This window comes from Dermochelys coriacea, chromosome 4 (genome assembly GCF_009764565.3).
Source record: "Dermochelys coriacea isolate rDerCor1 chromosome 4, rDerCor1.pri.v4, whole genome shotgun sequence".
Taxonomy (NCBI): Eukaryota; Metazoa; Chordata; order Testudines; family Dermochelyidae; genus Dermochelys; species Dermochelys coriacea.
In genome coordinates, this window is record NC_050071.1 from 131384673 (window position 1) to 131401167 (window position 16495).

The 16495-nt window shown below is 46.0% G+C and overlaps 1 protein-coding gene across 7 annotated transcripts in view; it reads right to left on the bottom strand.

Moving 5' to 3' along the window:
* The window catches only part of ST3GAL5 (ST3 beta-galactoside alpha-2,3-sialyltransferase 5), a 60184-nt gene extending 44364 nt beyond the window's left edge, over window positions 1-15820 (bottom strand). The window contains exons 1-2 of one of the 7 annotated variants that reach the window (XM_038399563.2): window positions 15604-15733; window positions 4438-4508 (exon numbers count right to left, since the gene is read on the bottom strand). Coding sequence is in view for 2 of the 7 variants with exons in the window: in XM_038399573.2 (XP_038255501.1) it covers window positions 15604-15646 (43 nt within the window). In the remaining 5 variants the exon portion in view is untranslated. Of the gene's footprint in view, window positions 1-1615; window positions 1668-4437; window positions 4509-15603 lie in introns of those variants that run through there. The other 6 variants (XM_038399573.2, XM_038399569.2, XM_038399565.2 and 3 more) reach the window with 6 other exon arrangements.
* Window positions 15821-16495: the final 675 nt, after the last annotated feature.

The following is a 16495-nucleotide window of genomic DNA, read 5'->3' on the forward strand; positions in this document are numbered from 1 at the left end:
ACTATCGTAGGAGAGGCTTTACTAGTTTTCTTCCCCAGTGTAATTTTTGCCCAGACGGACTGTCTTATCCATTGCATCGCTTCTTATTTCTTTACATTCTACCTCATCATTGATATACAATGCTACTCCACCACCTTTACCTTTGTTTCTGTCTTTCCTAAACAGCACATACCCTTCAATACCTGTAGTCCAGTCATGAATACTGTTCCACCATGTTTCTGTTATCCCTATAATATCTGGTTTCATTTCCTGCACCAGTAGCTCTAGTTCCTCCATTTTGTTACCTAGGCTCCTCGCATTGGTGTATAAACATCTTAATTTTTGCTGTTTGGCCTCGCTCACATTTTGTACCCTATTAGGCACAGTCATTCTACAACCAGTATAACCTATTAGACTAGTATCCACACCGCCCTCGCTCTTTATATACATTCTCCTACCCATGGCTGTATCCTTTCTTACTTTGTCTTCTTCCCTCTCAATGCTAAAATCTGGCGTGGAGATTTCCTGGACATCTCCCAACCATCTCCCCCTAATTCCTAGTTTAAAGCTCTTTTTATCAGTTGTGCCAGCCTCGATCCTAGAAGTCTATTTCCTTCCCTACTCAGATGAAGTCCATCCCGAGAGAACTGTCCTCTGTCCGTGAACGCCTCCCAGTGGCCATACATCCCAAAGCCCTCCATATAGCACCACTGCCTAAGCCATCTGTTGACAGTCATAATCGTGTCACACCTTTGTTGCCCTTCTCTAGGAACAGGAAGGATCCCGCTAAAGATCACCTGAGCCTCAATTTCCTTAAGCGTCTTCCCCAGCCTAGCATAGTCTCCCTTAATACTTTCCAGCGAGAATCTAGCCGTATCATTTGTTCCCACATGAAGGATAATTAGGGGATTCTTTCCCGCTCCCTTTAGGATCCTTTTCAACCTCAGGTCGACATCCCGTATCTTAGCACCCGGAAGACAGCACACCCTTCTATTCTCTGGATCAGCTCTAGTTACAGGCCTGTCTATTCTTCTCAATAAAGAGTCCCCGATCACATAGACCTGCCTTTTCCTGGTGACGGTGCTATTCTCCAGTCTCTCCCCTGTTCCCTCTGGCTGCAAGTTCTTTCCATTCCTATTTTCCCTTATAATCTTCTTCAACCCATCCTGTATCCTCCTGGGGCTCATATTTGGTCTAGTCTCCCTTGACTCTTCTGCTTTTCCTATAGGATTAGCCTCTCTTCTCTTCTTCCTTACCCTTCCACCTTCAACAAGTACCTGCTGAGCCCCTTCTTCATTTTCCAACTCTGCAAACCTATTCCTAAGCTCTATTTCTCCTTCACTAGCCCGTCTTTTCCTCTGCCTGGTTCTTTTAGTCACATGCTTCCACTGACCACTTTCCTCACCCAGTCTCCTCTCAAAATTCCCCAGCCCTGCTTCCGTCCGTGAGTCTGAGCTTTTCCCTTTAGATACCTCATATCTTTGCTCCATCATCTGCTCAAACCCCTTCCTAAACTCAACCAGACTTTCCACCTACATCTCCAAACCTCGGATCTTTTCCTCCATCAGCTCTATCAGACGGCATTTCATGCAGAAAAAACTCTTACCGGTTCCCCCCTCCAGGATCATGTACATACCACAGCTTCCACATCCAGTCATCCTCAATGTGTCTTCCACTACAGGAGTCACTCCCACAGCTGCCTCTGTATCTGTCATCGCCTTCCCACCTAAATCCTGTTAATCTGGGAAACACAAGCCACACCAAAAAGACCACCCCCCCCCCAGCAAAAGCAAACCCCAAACAAGCACAATACAAACTCCCACTCAAACTCTCGTTTAGAGCTCTGTTTGCTAGCTCCTGTGCCGCTGCCTGACTGGCTGTCTACCTTTATAGGACCTCTAGTCAGAAACCCCACCCCCTAAGCAGGGCTCAGCTGCTCTCCCAGCACAAAGCCCCTACACACACAGGTTTCAGAGTAGCAGCCATGTTAGTCTGTATTCGCAAAAAGAAAAGGAGTACCCGTGGCACCTTAGAGACTAACAAATTTATTAGAGCATAAGCTTTCGTGGCTATACTTCAACAAAAAAGCTTCAAAAACAGACTCCAACGAGAGACTGCTGAATTGGAATTAATTTGCAAACTGGATACAATTAACTTAGGCTTGAATAGAGACTGGGAATGGATGAGTCATTACACAAAGTAAAACTATTTCCCCATGGTATTTCTCCCTCCCACTCCACCCCCCACTGTTCCTCTGATATTCTTGTTAACTGCTGGAATTAGCCTACCTGCTTGTCACCATGAAAGGTTTTCCTCCTTTCCCCCCCTGCTGTTGGTGATGGCTTATCTTAAGTGATCACTCTCCTTACAGTGTGTATGATAAACCCATTGTTTCATGTTCTCTGTGTGTGTGTGTATATAAATCTCTCCTCTGTTTTTTCCACCAAATGCATCCGATGAAGTGAGCTGTAGCTCACGAAAGCTTATGCTCTAATAAATTTGTTAGTCTCTAAGGTGCCACAAGTACTCCTTTTCTTTTTGCAAAATGTGTGTGTGCTTCTTTATTTTGCCACATTTAAAGAGATATTGTAAAGGTTAGAAATCTATTTGTGTGTTGCAAATGGAAATTTAGATTAATAAAAATGAACATTTTAAACAGCTAATTTGGTTAACTGTTCATTTGGGTTTTTTATTTTATATTTCTCTCTGGACAGTGAACATAGACTATGACTTCAATTTCAGGCTCTTACATGCTGAGACTTAGTGTTTGGGTTGCAGATACTAAAGGGAATATTTTTGTTTAAAATGCTTTCTGTTAGACTTAAAAGAGAGAGATAATGGAAATGTTTCTCTTAGTCTTAGCTTTTGTAAAAACTTATTTTATGTACTAAATTTTGAGCTAAATTCTGATAATGACACTCTAAACTTAGACTAGCCCTGGACTTAGGTCTCCAATTATACGTGGTGTCTTTGGCACAGTTGAATAAATTTGGTTCACAAATAAACTATCCACAACAACACCCACAATGTTAACTCAAGCACAGCATTCACGCCAACCTAAGATGCTGTAAGACTCTTTAAGTAAAGTCTGTTGGTAAAATATTTATCTTAAGGAAGGTTGTGTCTCCCATAGGATTTAGAAGAATTGAGTGTGGGTTTTGGTAGTGGTTGTAGGTTGGAAGTGAAAGCAAGTTTGTCTTGGCTTTTACGCTAGAAATAACAGATGTCAGGAGAATGTTGTTTAGCTGAAAGTTGAGTTGAGGACACGTTCAATACTGTTTCAGCAATCAGAAATGGTACCGAACCTCTTCTACAATTTTGTGAAGCCCTTATTTCGTGTAATGTGGTAGAAACGATTTAAAAAAAGCATTCCTTTTCTTAGGTGTCATCTATGCATGTTTTATTAAACAGATAAGGTGAGCGTCCCAACACGTGGTTCATGTGCACAGGTATCTGTAACCAGGCGTCCTAGGGTCTTGACTACACAGAAATAGTTTTTTGGTATAACCCAAGGTATGGTGGTGGTAATTAAAAATACACTCATAACTTTACAAAATAAAACATATTATTTTTCTTTTTTAACTTTATGCAAAAAGCCCTGCAGATTCAACAACTCCTGTTGCTTAAACTTCTACAACAGAATTTCATTATCCCTAATCATGAGCAAAGGTGGCGTTTCCATTTTCTAGAAAATTTTGACATCTTTTCTGCAAATTATTTTTATTTTTTGATTTGATTTTTTCCAAATACAACAAATACACCAGCATACTATTTTCTTTTATTAAATGATTGTTTCTTGCCTCTGAAAAAGGAAGTGGATCAGTGCATTTGGAAAAAGGGAAGACTTTATACTGAGTGTTTTCTTCCTTGTATTATTGACTTAAGCTTTATGTTGTTATATTCATATGTTTCTTTTAATAAAGTCTGATAGTTTTCTATATGCCACTTTCTGGGAAATGGAGATGCTCATACACCAAAAAGAATGGGTAGTAGGTGGGAAATGGAGGAGGGGAAAAAAAATTGTGCCTTCACCTTTCTGAGTAACTTCCAGGGTTGGGATTCCAACCAAGCTGCTGCCCTTGAACTGCATTGCTTCCCCTCCAACTTTCGTTCTGACTACTTGGTGTCTTGGAACTTTTCAAGACCTGTAGCCGCCTATAATGAAAATAGGCTTGGCACGGTTTGATTTTTTGTTTTGTAATTTTGATTGATATCAATGTTTATTTTTAAGCATTTTTTTATTTTTATCCATTTAAATGGTCACAGTTGTGCAAAATGATGGGTTCTAAGCATTTTCTTCAATTTTTATCAAATTAAATTTTCACAGGTGCGGAGAATTATGAGGGGTGTCAGACAAGTTATTTAATGACTAGATGTGGGGATTCAGAAAGTTAAAGCTTTATAACTGTTAAATCAAAAATTGTCAACATCACGGGTCAAAATGCACAAAGTAACTACCTTTTAAATCAAACTCTAGTTCTTCAGCAGCATTTTTCTTTCTTTGGCTGTCTGTAAATCTGGATGATCATCTATGGAAATATTTTTAATTGGTTTGTGTGCATACAGTGAAAGCAACATTTATCAACTATTGGAAATAATTTCTCTAAGTTTATTAAGCTTTACCATGACTCAGTTTCCACACAAGCATTCATTTATTTGTCCAGAGGCCAGTTGGTGTTGGTTACATCCAAAATACAAATACAAGCATATATGCACTTCTATACCACATTTTAGCAACAATACAGTTATAAACATTGGCCAGCTACTCATAACAGGAACAGGCCCAGGAGATGCCTTTCCATCATGGCATGACTCCAGAGGGGTAAGGAAAAGCTCTGTCAGAGACCCCTAGAAAACTTTGTTTCTTATATACTATAACAAACAAGTGATGTCACTGCTTGTTATTGGACTTTGCGGAAGCCAGATGAGGGAGTTTTAAGACTGAACACTGTACCTGATATCCAGTTAACCATGTTTTCTTTGTTTCCATTACCTCAGCTCAACCTTAAATAAGATAATGCTGGTATTTCAAGGATCACTACAAGTTTAACACAAACAACTCTTCTTTCTCATGATTTCATTGTATGTGGTCACATGCTTTGGTTTTATCGCCTATGCTAATATTCAAACTCAATTTAAAACCATAGTTCACGTAGTTCTAATGTGGGCCTATATTCCTACACTAACAGTTTCCAGTAAAAAATCTAATTCTTCCAAGCCTAATGTTAAAGAACAAAGAGATACCTGCACTTAAAACAAAAATAGATCTGCAACTAGGGTCCTTGATTTCAAAAGGCCAAACTTTAAAAAATTAAGGGATTAGTTAGAGAAGTAGACTGGACCGCAACTGTCTGAAGCCTGCATCCCAAGCACGGGGAAAAAAGTCACAGGGAAGAGTTGCAGGCCAAACTGGATGAGCAAGCATCTCAAAAGAGGTTATTAAGAGAAAGCAGAAAGCCTATAAGGAATGGAAGATGGGAAGGAAGGAAACCTAGCTCTTGGAAATCAGAAAAAGTAGAGAAAAGTGAGAACTGCCAAAAGCCAAGCAGAGTTGGAACTTGCAAAGAAAATTGAAACAAATAGTTAAAGGTTCTATAGCCATTTAAATAAAAAGAAAACAAGGAAAGAAGTGGGACCGCTAAGCACTGAGGATAGGGTGGAGATTAAGGATAATCTAGGCATGACCCAACACCTAAATGAATACCTTGCCTCAATTTTTAATAAGGCTAGTGTAGAACTTAGGGGTAGTGGCAGGGTGGCTATTGGAATGAAGATATGGAAGTAGAAATTACCACATCTGAGGTGGAAGTCAAACTCAGACATCTTAATGGGACTAAACTGGGGGCCCCAGATAATCTCCATCCAAGAATATTAGAGGAACTGGCACATGAAACTGCAAGCCCAATAGCAAGGATTTTTAAAGAATCTGTAAACTTGGCGGACATACCTTATGACGAGAGAATTGCTAATACAGTTCCTATTTTCAAGAAAGGGGAAAAAAGTGATCCAGGAAACTACAGGCCTGCAAGTAATTTGTTCCAAGACCTCAATTGTATGGAAGGTCTTGGAGCAAATTTTGAAAGAGAAAGTAGTTAAGGATATAGAGGTAAACGGGAATTTGGATAAAATACAACATAGTTTTACAATAGGTAGCGTGCACCAGATGAATGTGATCTGCTTCTTTGAGAAGAAAACTGATTTTTTTTTTAAGACAAAGGAAATGCAGTAGATCTAATGGACCTGGATTTCAGTAAGGCATTTGATACAGTTCCACATGGGAAATTATTAGTTAAATTGGAGAAGATGGGGATTAATATGAGAATTAAAAGGGGTAAGGGACTGGATAAAGGGGAGACTACAATGTGTCATGCTGAAAGGAGTTTAAGAAAGATTAATTCAAACTGGAACAGGTGCAGAGAAGGGCTATTAGGATGATCTGATAAATGGAAAACCTACCTTATGAAAGGAAACACTAAGAGCTTGGCTTGTTTAGCCTAACCAAAAGAAGGCTGAAGGGAGATACGATTGCTCTCTATAAATACATCAGAGGGATAAATTCGAGACAGGGAGAGGAGTTAAAGTTGGGTGCCAAAGTGGACAGAAGAACAAATGGATATAAACTGGCTATCAACAAGTTTAGGCTTGAAATAGACAAAGGTTTCTAACCATCAGAGGAGTGAAGTTCTGGAACAGCCTTCCAAGGGGAGCAGTGGGGCAAAAAAAACTAACTGGCTTCAAGACTGACCTTGATAAGTTTATGGAGGGGATGGTATGATGAGACTGCCTACAATGGCATGTAACTGATCTACGACTGCTAGCAGCCAATATCTCCAATGGCCAGTGATGGGGCCAGATAGGTAGGGCTCTGAGTTACTACAGAGAATTCTTTCCTAGGTGTCTGGCTGGTGGATCTTGCCTACATGCTCAGGTCTAACTGATCTCCATATTTTGGGTTGGGTAAGGAATTTCCCTCCAGGTCATATTGTCCCAGAGACCTTGGGGTGGTTTTGGTTTTTTTTTGCCTTCCTCTTCAGCATGGAGAGGGACACTTGCAGATTTAAATGTCTTTAAATAATGATTTGAGGACTTCAGTAACTCGGCCAGAGATTAGGGGTCTATTACAGGAGTGGATGGATGAGGTTCTGTGATCTGCAATGTGCAGGAGGTAAGACTAGATGATCGCGATGGTCCCTTCTGGCCTTAAAGTCTATGAACGTGAGTTTAACTACACTGTATAGATGCCAAGTTGTAGATCAGGGGAGAGCAAACTACGACCTGCAGGTCAGATCTGGCCCGTCAGGGCTTTCAATCCGGACTGTAGGATTGCCAATCCTTTGGCAAAACAGGGCTAAGCCCTGGCCCCGTGCTGCTCCCGGAAGCAGCCGACACCATGTTCCTACAGCCCCCGGTGGGTGGGGAGGGCAGAGGGCTCTGTGTGTTGCCCTTGCCTTCAGGCACCGCCCCCCACAGCTCCCATTGGCTGGGAACGGGGAACCGCGGCCAATGGGAGCTTCGAGGGTGGTACACACAGGCAAGGGCAGTGCATGGTGGAGCTGCCTTCCCCACTCCACCCCCAGGAGCCACTGCCGGACATGCTGGCCACTTCCGGGAGCGGTGAAGGGCCAAGGTCGGCAGGGAGCCTACCTTAGCTCCACTGAGCGCCGCTGCCACCCCAGAGTTGCGCGAGGTAAATGTTGCTGGGCTGGAGCCTGCACCCTGCACCCTGCACCCCTGTCCTGAGCCCCCTCCTGCACCCCAACTCCATGCCCCAGCTCTACATTCATGGCCCTGCATACAATTGCCTCACCCAGATGTGGCCCTCGGGCCAAAAAGTTTGCCCACCCCTGTTGTAAATGCAGTTAGGGGTATATAATTACAGAAGCTAAATCACCAAGAACATGATAAAACATGCATAAAATAACAGCTGAATAATATGAACAATCCAAGAGTCACATGGCGTTTAACACCATGGAGAAGGTAGAAGGAGAAGGTATTTGTACTTGGTTTTGTACTTTTAGTATTTGTGTGTGTGTAGGAAGAAAAGGAGTACCCGTGGCACCTTAGAGACTAACAAATTTATTAGAGCATAAGCTTTCGTAAGCTACAGCTCACTTCATCGGATGCATTTGGTGGAAAAACTTTTTCCATGTTCTATGTTATTATTATAACATTCAAAAACCAGTTGGAGAACACTTCAATCTCTCTGGTCACTCGATCACAGACCTAAGAGTGGCTATACTTCAACAAAAAAGCTTCAAAAACAGACTCCAACGAGAGACTGCTGAATTGGAATTAATTTGCAAACTGGATACAATTAACTTAGGCTTGAATAGAGACTGGGAATGGATGAGTCATTACACAAAGTAAAACTATTTCCCCATGGTATTTCTCCCTCCCACCCCACCCCCCACTGTTCCTCTGATATTCTTGTTAACTGCTGGAATTAGCCTACCTGCTTGTCACCATGAAAGGTTTTCCTCCTTTCCCCCCCTGCCGTTGGTGATGGCTTATCTTAAGTGATCACTCTCCTTACAGTGTGTATGATAAACCCATTGTTTCATGTTCTCTGTGTGTGTGTATATAAATCTCTCCTCTGTTTTTTCCACCAAATGCATCCGATGAAGTGAGCTGTAGCTCACGAAAGCTTATGCTCTAATAAATTTGTTAGTCTCTAAGGTGCCACAAGTACTCCTTTTCTTTTTGCGAATACAGACTAACACGGCTGCTACTCTGAAACACACATTTTGATCACCCTTACAACTTCTGAGTTCAAACAACAGAAATAATCATCCAGGAAGGAAAAGGTTGTTTTCCCAAAAGAAATTCTTAAACATTTTTCCCCTCACATATTTAGAGGTCTAAAGTAGCATTTTACAATTATAAATTAGAATGGCAAAATGCAGAAGATAAGCAGAATTACCAACTTCCTGGAGTACTTTAACAGGGCCAGCCTTAGGGAAAATGGAGCCCCAGGCAAACTTGTATTTTGGCACCCTTTCTTTGAGTTTGAGAACAACAGCGTGGGGCTCCAAGCACAAGGGCCAGCTCCTGGCCCCAGAACCCGGCCAGGCTGAACAGGGAGGAGTCCGGGGCTCCCCTGGCTATGCACCCCCTGAACACCTAGCAGGAGAGTGGGTGCACAAACACCATCCATACCCACAGGAAGGGGGGACGCAGGGGCTAGCCCACTGGCTCTGCAGGGGTGAGGCCTGCTGCCTGTGCCTCTCCACCAGGCTGGCAGCTCAAGGCAGCATTGCCCCCCCCTGCCCAGGGGCACCAGCCCCCGGGTTCACCCACACTCACTCTGCTCCAGCAGCCCAAGCCTGCCAGCTTGCAGCACTCAGACAGCACTCCCCTGATTACAGCACCCTGGGTGGCTCCCCACATCACAAGGCTTTGTAAGGCTGGCCCTGACTATTAGAGAGGCAGAGACAGGGAAATGTGTTTTAATAGAAGAAGCTATTTCTTTCCACTTTGCCTCTTTACTGCTTCAAATTACAGCAGCAAAAATACACACCAACCATACACTCAAATGTTAATATACATATTTCAGGGGAAACCCAAAGCAACACAAGGCAAAAAAAATTTCTCATCTCAAAAACAGTGCTGAGAAAGACAAGTGGTTTTCATCATCTGTTACAGACCCACATCCATTACAGACCCACCTCTACAATCTTAGCACATGTTTATCATTTGGAGAAAGCCTTCCTCACTCTAGATTAAAGGCAGTTTTTAAAGTTTTGCTGCCTTTTATGGAAAAAAGGTTTTGCAAATTTCACTTTCATTTTGAAATCCATTTAATCTTTCCGTTTGACAGCTGTGAATCTAGATCCTCAACCCAATTTAGAGCATCAGACCACATGACAGAGAGAGAAATGATGCAACAGGATAGAATTTTATTTATTTTCATAGCAAAGCATGCAGCAGTAGCAATTATATAGTCTACTTGTTCCACCCATTCACTCCTGGCTGACAATAGAACCCCAAATCAAGCTTGCTGCAGCTTCCACAATTTAAATGAGAAGCTCTTATTCAGTACGATATGCCCACAGTACTGGTTCTTTGGGGTTTTGTGGCCACCTAAGGCAGCCCCCTACTGCGCCATCACCCATTCAACACCAGGTTCCAGCTATGCACCTTGGTGACTTACAACAGCAAACATGAAAAGGAGTACTTGTGGCACCTTAGAGACTAACAAATTTATTTGAGCACAAGCTTTCGTGAGCTACAGCTCACTTCATTGGATGCATTCAGTGGAAAATACAGTGGGGAGATTTATATACACACACAGAGAACATAAAACAATGGGTTTTATCATACACACTGTAAGGAGAGTGATCACTTAAGATCAGCTATTACCAGTGGGGCGGGGCGGGGCGGGGGGGGGGGGGGAGAAACCTTTTGTGGTGATAATCAAGGTGGGCCATTTCCAGCAGTTAACAAGAACATCTCAGAAACAGTGGGGATGGGGGGGGAGAAATAACATGGGGAAATAGCTTTACTTTGTGTAATGACCCATCTACTCCCAGTCTCTATTCAAGCTAAATTAATTGTATCCAGTTTGCAAATTAATTCCAATTCAGCAGTCTCTTGTTGGAGTCTGTTTTTGAAATTTTTTTGCTGAAGGATAGCCACTCTCAGGTCTGTAATCGAGTGACCAGAGAGACTGAAGTGTTCTCCGACTGGTTTTTGAATGTTATAATTCTTGACGTCTGATTTGTGTCCATTCATTCTTTTACGTAGAAACTGTCCAGTTTGACCAACGTACATGGCAGAGGGGCATTGTTGGCACATATCACATTGGTAGATGTGCAGGTGAACGAGCCTCTGATAGTGTGTCTCGTGATTAGGCCCTATGATGGTGTCCCCTGAATAGATATGTGGACAGAGTTGGCAACGGGCTTTGTTGCAAGGATAGGTTCCTGGGTTAGTGGTTCTGTTGTGTGGTGTGTGGTTGCTGGTGAGTATTTGCTTCAGATTGGGGACTGTCTGTAAGCAAGGACTGGCCTGTTTCCCAAGAACCGTGAGAGTGATGGGTCGTCCTTCTGGATAGGTTGTAGATCCTTGATGATGCGTTGGAGAGGTTTCAGTTGGGGGTTGAAGGTGATGGCTAGTGGCGCTCTGTTATTTTCTTTGTTGGGCCTGTCCTGTAGTAGGTGACTTCTGGGTACTCTTCTGGCTCTGTCAATCTGTTTCTTCCCTTCAGCAGGTGGGTATTGTAGTTTTAAGAATGCATGACAGAGATCTTGTAGGTGTTTGTCTCTGTCCGAGGGGTTGGAACAAATGCGGTTATATCGTAGAGCTTGGCTGTAGACAATGGATTGTGTGGTGTGATCTGGATGAAAGCTAGAGGCATGTAGGTAGGAATAGCAGTCAGTAGGTTTCCGATATAGGGTGGTGTTTATGTGACCATCGCTTATTAGCACTGTAGTATTCAGGAAGAGGATCTCTTGCGTGGACTGGTCCAGGCTGAGGTTGATGGTGGGATGGAAATTGTTGAAATCATGGTGGAATTACTCAAGGGCTTCTTTTCCATGGATCCAGATGATGAAGGTGTCATCAATGTAGCACAAGAAGAGTAGGGGCATTAGGGGATGAGAGCTGAGGAAGCATTGTTCTAAGTCAGCCATAAAAATGTTGGCATACTGTGGGGCTATGCGGGTGCTCATCGCAGTGCCGCTGATTTGAAGGTATACATTGTCCCCAAATGTGAAATAGCTATGGGTGAGGACAAAGTCACAAAGTTCAGCCACCAGGTTAGCCGTGACATTATCGGGGATACTGTTCCTGACGGCTTGTAGTCCATCTTTGTGTGGAATGTTGGTGTAGAGGGCTTCTACATCCATAGTGGCTAGGATGGTGTTTTTAGGAACATCACCGATGGATTGTAGTTTCCTCATGAAGTCAGTGGTGTCTCAAAGATAGCTGGGAGTGCTGGTAGAGTAGGGCCTGAGGAGGGAGTCTACCTAGCCAGACAATCCTGCTGTCAGGGTGCCAATGCCTGAGATGATGGGGCATCCAGGATTTCCAGGTTTATGGATCTTGGGTAGCAGATAGAATACCCCAGGTCGGGGTTCAAGAGGTATGTCTGTGCGGATTTTTTCTTGTGCTTTTTCAGGGAGTTTCTTGAGCAAATGCTGTAGTTTCTTTTGGTAACCCTCAGTGGGATCAGAGGGTAATGGCTTGTAGAAAGTGGTGTTGGAGAGCTGCCTAGTAGCCTCTTGTTCATATTCCGACCTATTCATGAATGGGGGTTAGAAGACCCCACAGCTAGTTCCAGGTTGTGTGATTGAATATAGCAATACCAGGGATGGTACAGCTGAGAATTGATCCATTTAAAGAGGTAAATTTACCCCATAAACAGGATTTTCCCTTCCTCTGAACCAAATAAACCACTTCTCATAAACTGCCCTCTCAAAAACCAAATCCCCCGCAACCCATCCCTTCTAAGAACACTCCTCTTCTCCCCACCTTACCAAGTACTCCAACACTACCCCATTTCCGAAATCTCCAAACCTTCATTATTAGCCACCAACATCAAAACTTCTTGAGTAACCCTCTACAGTCCTTCCTTAACCCAACAGACCCCACACAACACTTCCATAACCCCATACAAACCCAGTAACATCCCCTACAAACTCTCCCACCACCTCACAGCACCAAAACCTTCCCAACCAACTATGTAACTAGAGTAGCTGGGGGAAAAAATTTCAGCTGACCCAAAACGATCAGTGAATTTGTGTCAAATTCACCAAATATTTTCTTCTTTTTTTTTTTTGGTTTGGTCAAAACTGTTTTGACATTACCAAAACGTTATTTTTTGTAGGTTGGAGTCACAAAACAGTTGAAGGAAGGGATGTGAGATGTCTCTTTTATAAAGTTTAGTCCAATGGTTAGTGTACTCACCTGGGACTGTAGTAGAGTGCCCTACCTACTGTGCTGGATATTCTGGTGGGGGTGGAGAGGGTCTCAATCTAGATAATTACTCAATCATTGGAGCAGTGATTGAATTTGGGTCTCCCACATCCTGGGTGAATGCCCTAATCCCCCTGGAGCCAGAGTGTCATTCCATTTCCCTGGTCCACTGTCATTATGAATGACAATGAACAACTGGACCAGAGAATGAGAATGCCTCTATAACCCGGGAGTCTAGGGCATTCACACAGGATATGGGAGATCCTAGTTTAATCCCTAATTTAAGGACAGTTTATTTAAACAGAGTGAAACAGCTTTAACAGGAGAGAGACCCACACCAGAACATCCAGCCCAGTGGTTAGGGCACTCTCTACAGTGTAGCCAACCCAAATTCAAATCACTTCTCCACATCAGAGAGAGGGCGGAATAGAACTTGGGTCCCCCACATCCCAAGTAATTTATAAGGAGAGCACCACTAGCCACCACCACCTCAATCTCCTCGTCCCCTGTTTTGTGAGTAGTCATCCTTTTAACAAAATGCCTGAAATCAAAACCAAAAAAATATGAGTTGGATTGAAAAAAATGTTTCATTCAACCCAACTAGAAATGTTTCCTGTTTTTATATGCCAAAAAAATTCTAAACAATTTCTTTTCAGTTCAACCCAAAACAAGATGTACGATTTTTTCAGAATTGCCAGAGAACTGAAAAATCCATCACTAAGCAAGCTCTGCCCATAACATTCCCTTATAAAGTTTCTGAACACTGCCCTCGCACCCAAACCTGCCCGATAACCCCCTCCAGCCCCCATAACATCCCCTACAAACCTACACCACCCCAGAACCAACATGCCCACAGCCTCCTACAGGCAACTAATAGTCCCTCCCCAACACTCCTGTAACCTCTTACAGAACCCTCAAAATACCACCACCAACCCCCCATAACCTCTTCAGACCCCAAAATATCTCCTACAAGACCACCCCATAACCCTAAGACAACCAATACCCAACCCCCGCATAACCACCTACAGGCCCCCAACATACTCTCAAAACACCATCCCACCACCACCACCCCACAACAGCCTCACAACACAGCCCCACAGCCCCCACACCACCAACCCCCCCAGCTCCTTACACACCCCCATAGCATTCCCTACAAAAACCTCTTCCCATAGCCCCCCACTGGCAACCAATACACCCTCCAAGCCCCCCCCAACAGCCTCACAACACAGCCCCACCACCCATGCCCCACAGCCCCCACATCACCAAACCCCCCCAGCTCCTTACACCCCCCATAGCATTCCCTACAAAAACCTCTCCCCAGAGCCCCCCACCAGCCTCACAACACAGCCCCACCACCCATGCCCCACAGCCCCCACACCACCAACCCCCCCAGCTCCTTACACCCCCCATAGCATTCCCTACAAAAACCTCTTCCCATAGCCCCCTACTGGCAACCAATACACCCTCCAAGCCCCCCAACAGCCTCACAACACAGCCCCACCACCACCAAACCCCCCAGCTCCTTACACTCCCCCATAGCATTCCCTACAAACACCTCTCCCCATAGCCTCCCACTAACAACCAATACAGCCCCTCCAAGCCCAACACAGCCTCACCACCCATGCCCTACAGCCCCCACACCACCAAACCCCCCAGCTCCTTACACCCCCCCATAGCATTCCCTACAAAAACCTCTTCCCAGAGCCCCCCACTGGCAACCAATACACCCTCCAAGCCCCCCAACAGCCTCACAACACAGCCCCACCACCCATGCCCCACAGCCCCCGCACCACCAAACCCCCCAGCTCCTTACACACCACCATAGCATTCCCTACAAAAACCTCTTCCAATAGCCCCCCACTGGCAACCAATACACCCTCCAAGCCCCCCAACAGCCTCACAACACAGCCCCACCACCCATGCCCCACAGCCCCCACATCACCAAACCCCCCCAGCTCCTTACACCCCCATAGCATTCCCTACAAAAACCTCTCCCCAGAGCCCCCCACCAGCCTCACAACACAGCCCCACCACCCATGCCCCACAGCCCCCACACCACCAACCCCCCCAGTTCCTTACACCCCCCATAGCATTCCCTACAAAAACTTCTTCCCATAGCCCCCTACTGGCAACCAATACACCCTCCAAGCCCCCCAACAGCCTCACAACACAGCCCCACCACCACCAAACCCCCCAGCTCCTTACACTCCCCCATAGCATTCCCTACAAACACCTCTCCCCATAGCCTCCCACTAACAACCAATACAGCCCCTCCAAGCCCCCCAACAGCCTCACCACCCATGCCCTACAGCCCCCACACCACCAAACCCCCCAGCTCCTTACACCCCCCCATAGCATTCCCTACAAAAACCTCTTCCCAGAGCCCCCCACTGGCAACCAATACACCCTCCAAGCCCCCCCAACAGCCTCACAACACAGCCCCACCACCCATGCCCCACAGCCCCCGCACCACCAAACCCCCCAGCTCCTTACACCCCCCATAGCATTCCCTACAAAAACCTCTCCCCAGAGCCCCCCACCAGCCTCACAACACAGCCCCACCACCCATGCCCCACAGCCCCGCACCACCAACCCCCCCCCCCATAGCATTCCCTACAAACACCTCTCCCCATAGCCTCCCACTAACAACCAATACAGCCCCTCCCGCCCCTGCAGGCCCCGCCGCTGCGCCCCCTTCCCAGCCCCTACCTGCGCTAGGCTCCGCACCGACCCCGTGGCGTTTCCTCCACATGGGGGAGGGGGCGGGGGAGCGAAGCGCCAGGCCGCCCCCGCCCGCCGTTGCGCTGGGCTCCGCGCTAAACGGCTCGAGGGGGCAGCTCGGCTGCGGGCACGCGACACGTGGGGCGGCCCAGCCAATCGCACCGCGCCGGCTCGGCGGCGGCGGCGGCGGGGGGATGACGCAGGATCAGACAGTAGAGCGCGGAAGCGGCGGCGGGGCTCGTCCCCAGAGGGGGCTTGCCCCTGAGCCATGCCCGCCCGGGCCACTTATCCCGTGGGGCAGAGTGGCCGCTCCCAGCAAAGGATCCGAAGTCCCTGCCCCGGTGGGGCGCCCGCGGAACCGCAGCCCTCCTGCCTTTGCACTGAAGGACAAGCTCCCTCGGGATGCGTCTACACTACAGAGCCGTGCCCGCCCGACGGGAGTGCTGCCGGTGCAGGAACACAACCTCCCCCGGTGACGCTAGCGGTGCAGACGGACGCAAAAAGAAAAGGGTGCATTCCGATGAAGTGAGCTGTAGCCCACGAAAGCTTAGGCTCAAATAAATGTGTGCGTCTCTAAGGTGCCGCAAGTCCTCCTTTTCTTTTTGCGAATACAGACTAACACGGCTGCTACTCTGAAACCAGACCGACGCAGTGTGCTGCGGGACTTGTTGCGTCCGGACTGAGGGGTTTGTTGGTCTAGCTGGGTTGATGGTGGGTGCCGTTTTTTCAACACTCCCTGGCTGACATAACTATGCCCGTGTCCGTTTTTAAGCGTAGACCAGTCTTCAGCATTCATTGGTGGTAATACAGTACTCGTCTTCTCCCAGCGGAGGACTGTGATGCACAGGCAGAGCTTGATTCTCCGTAGCTTTTGACCCTT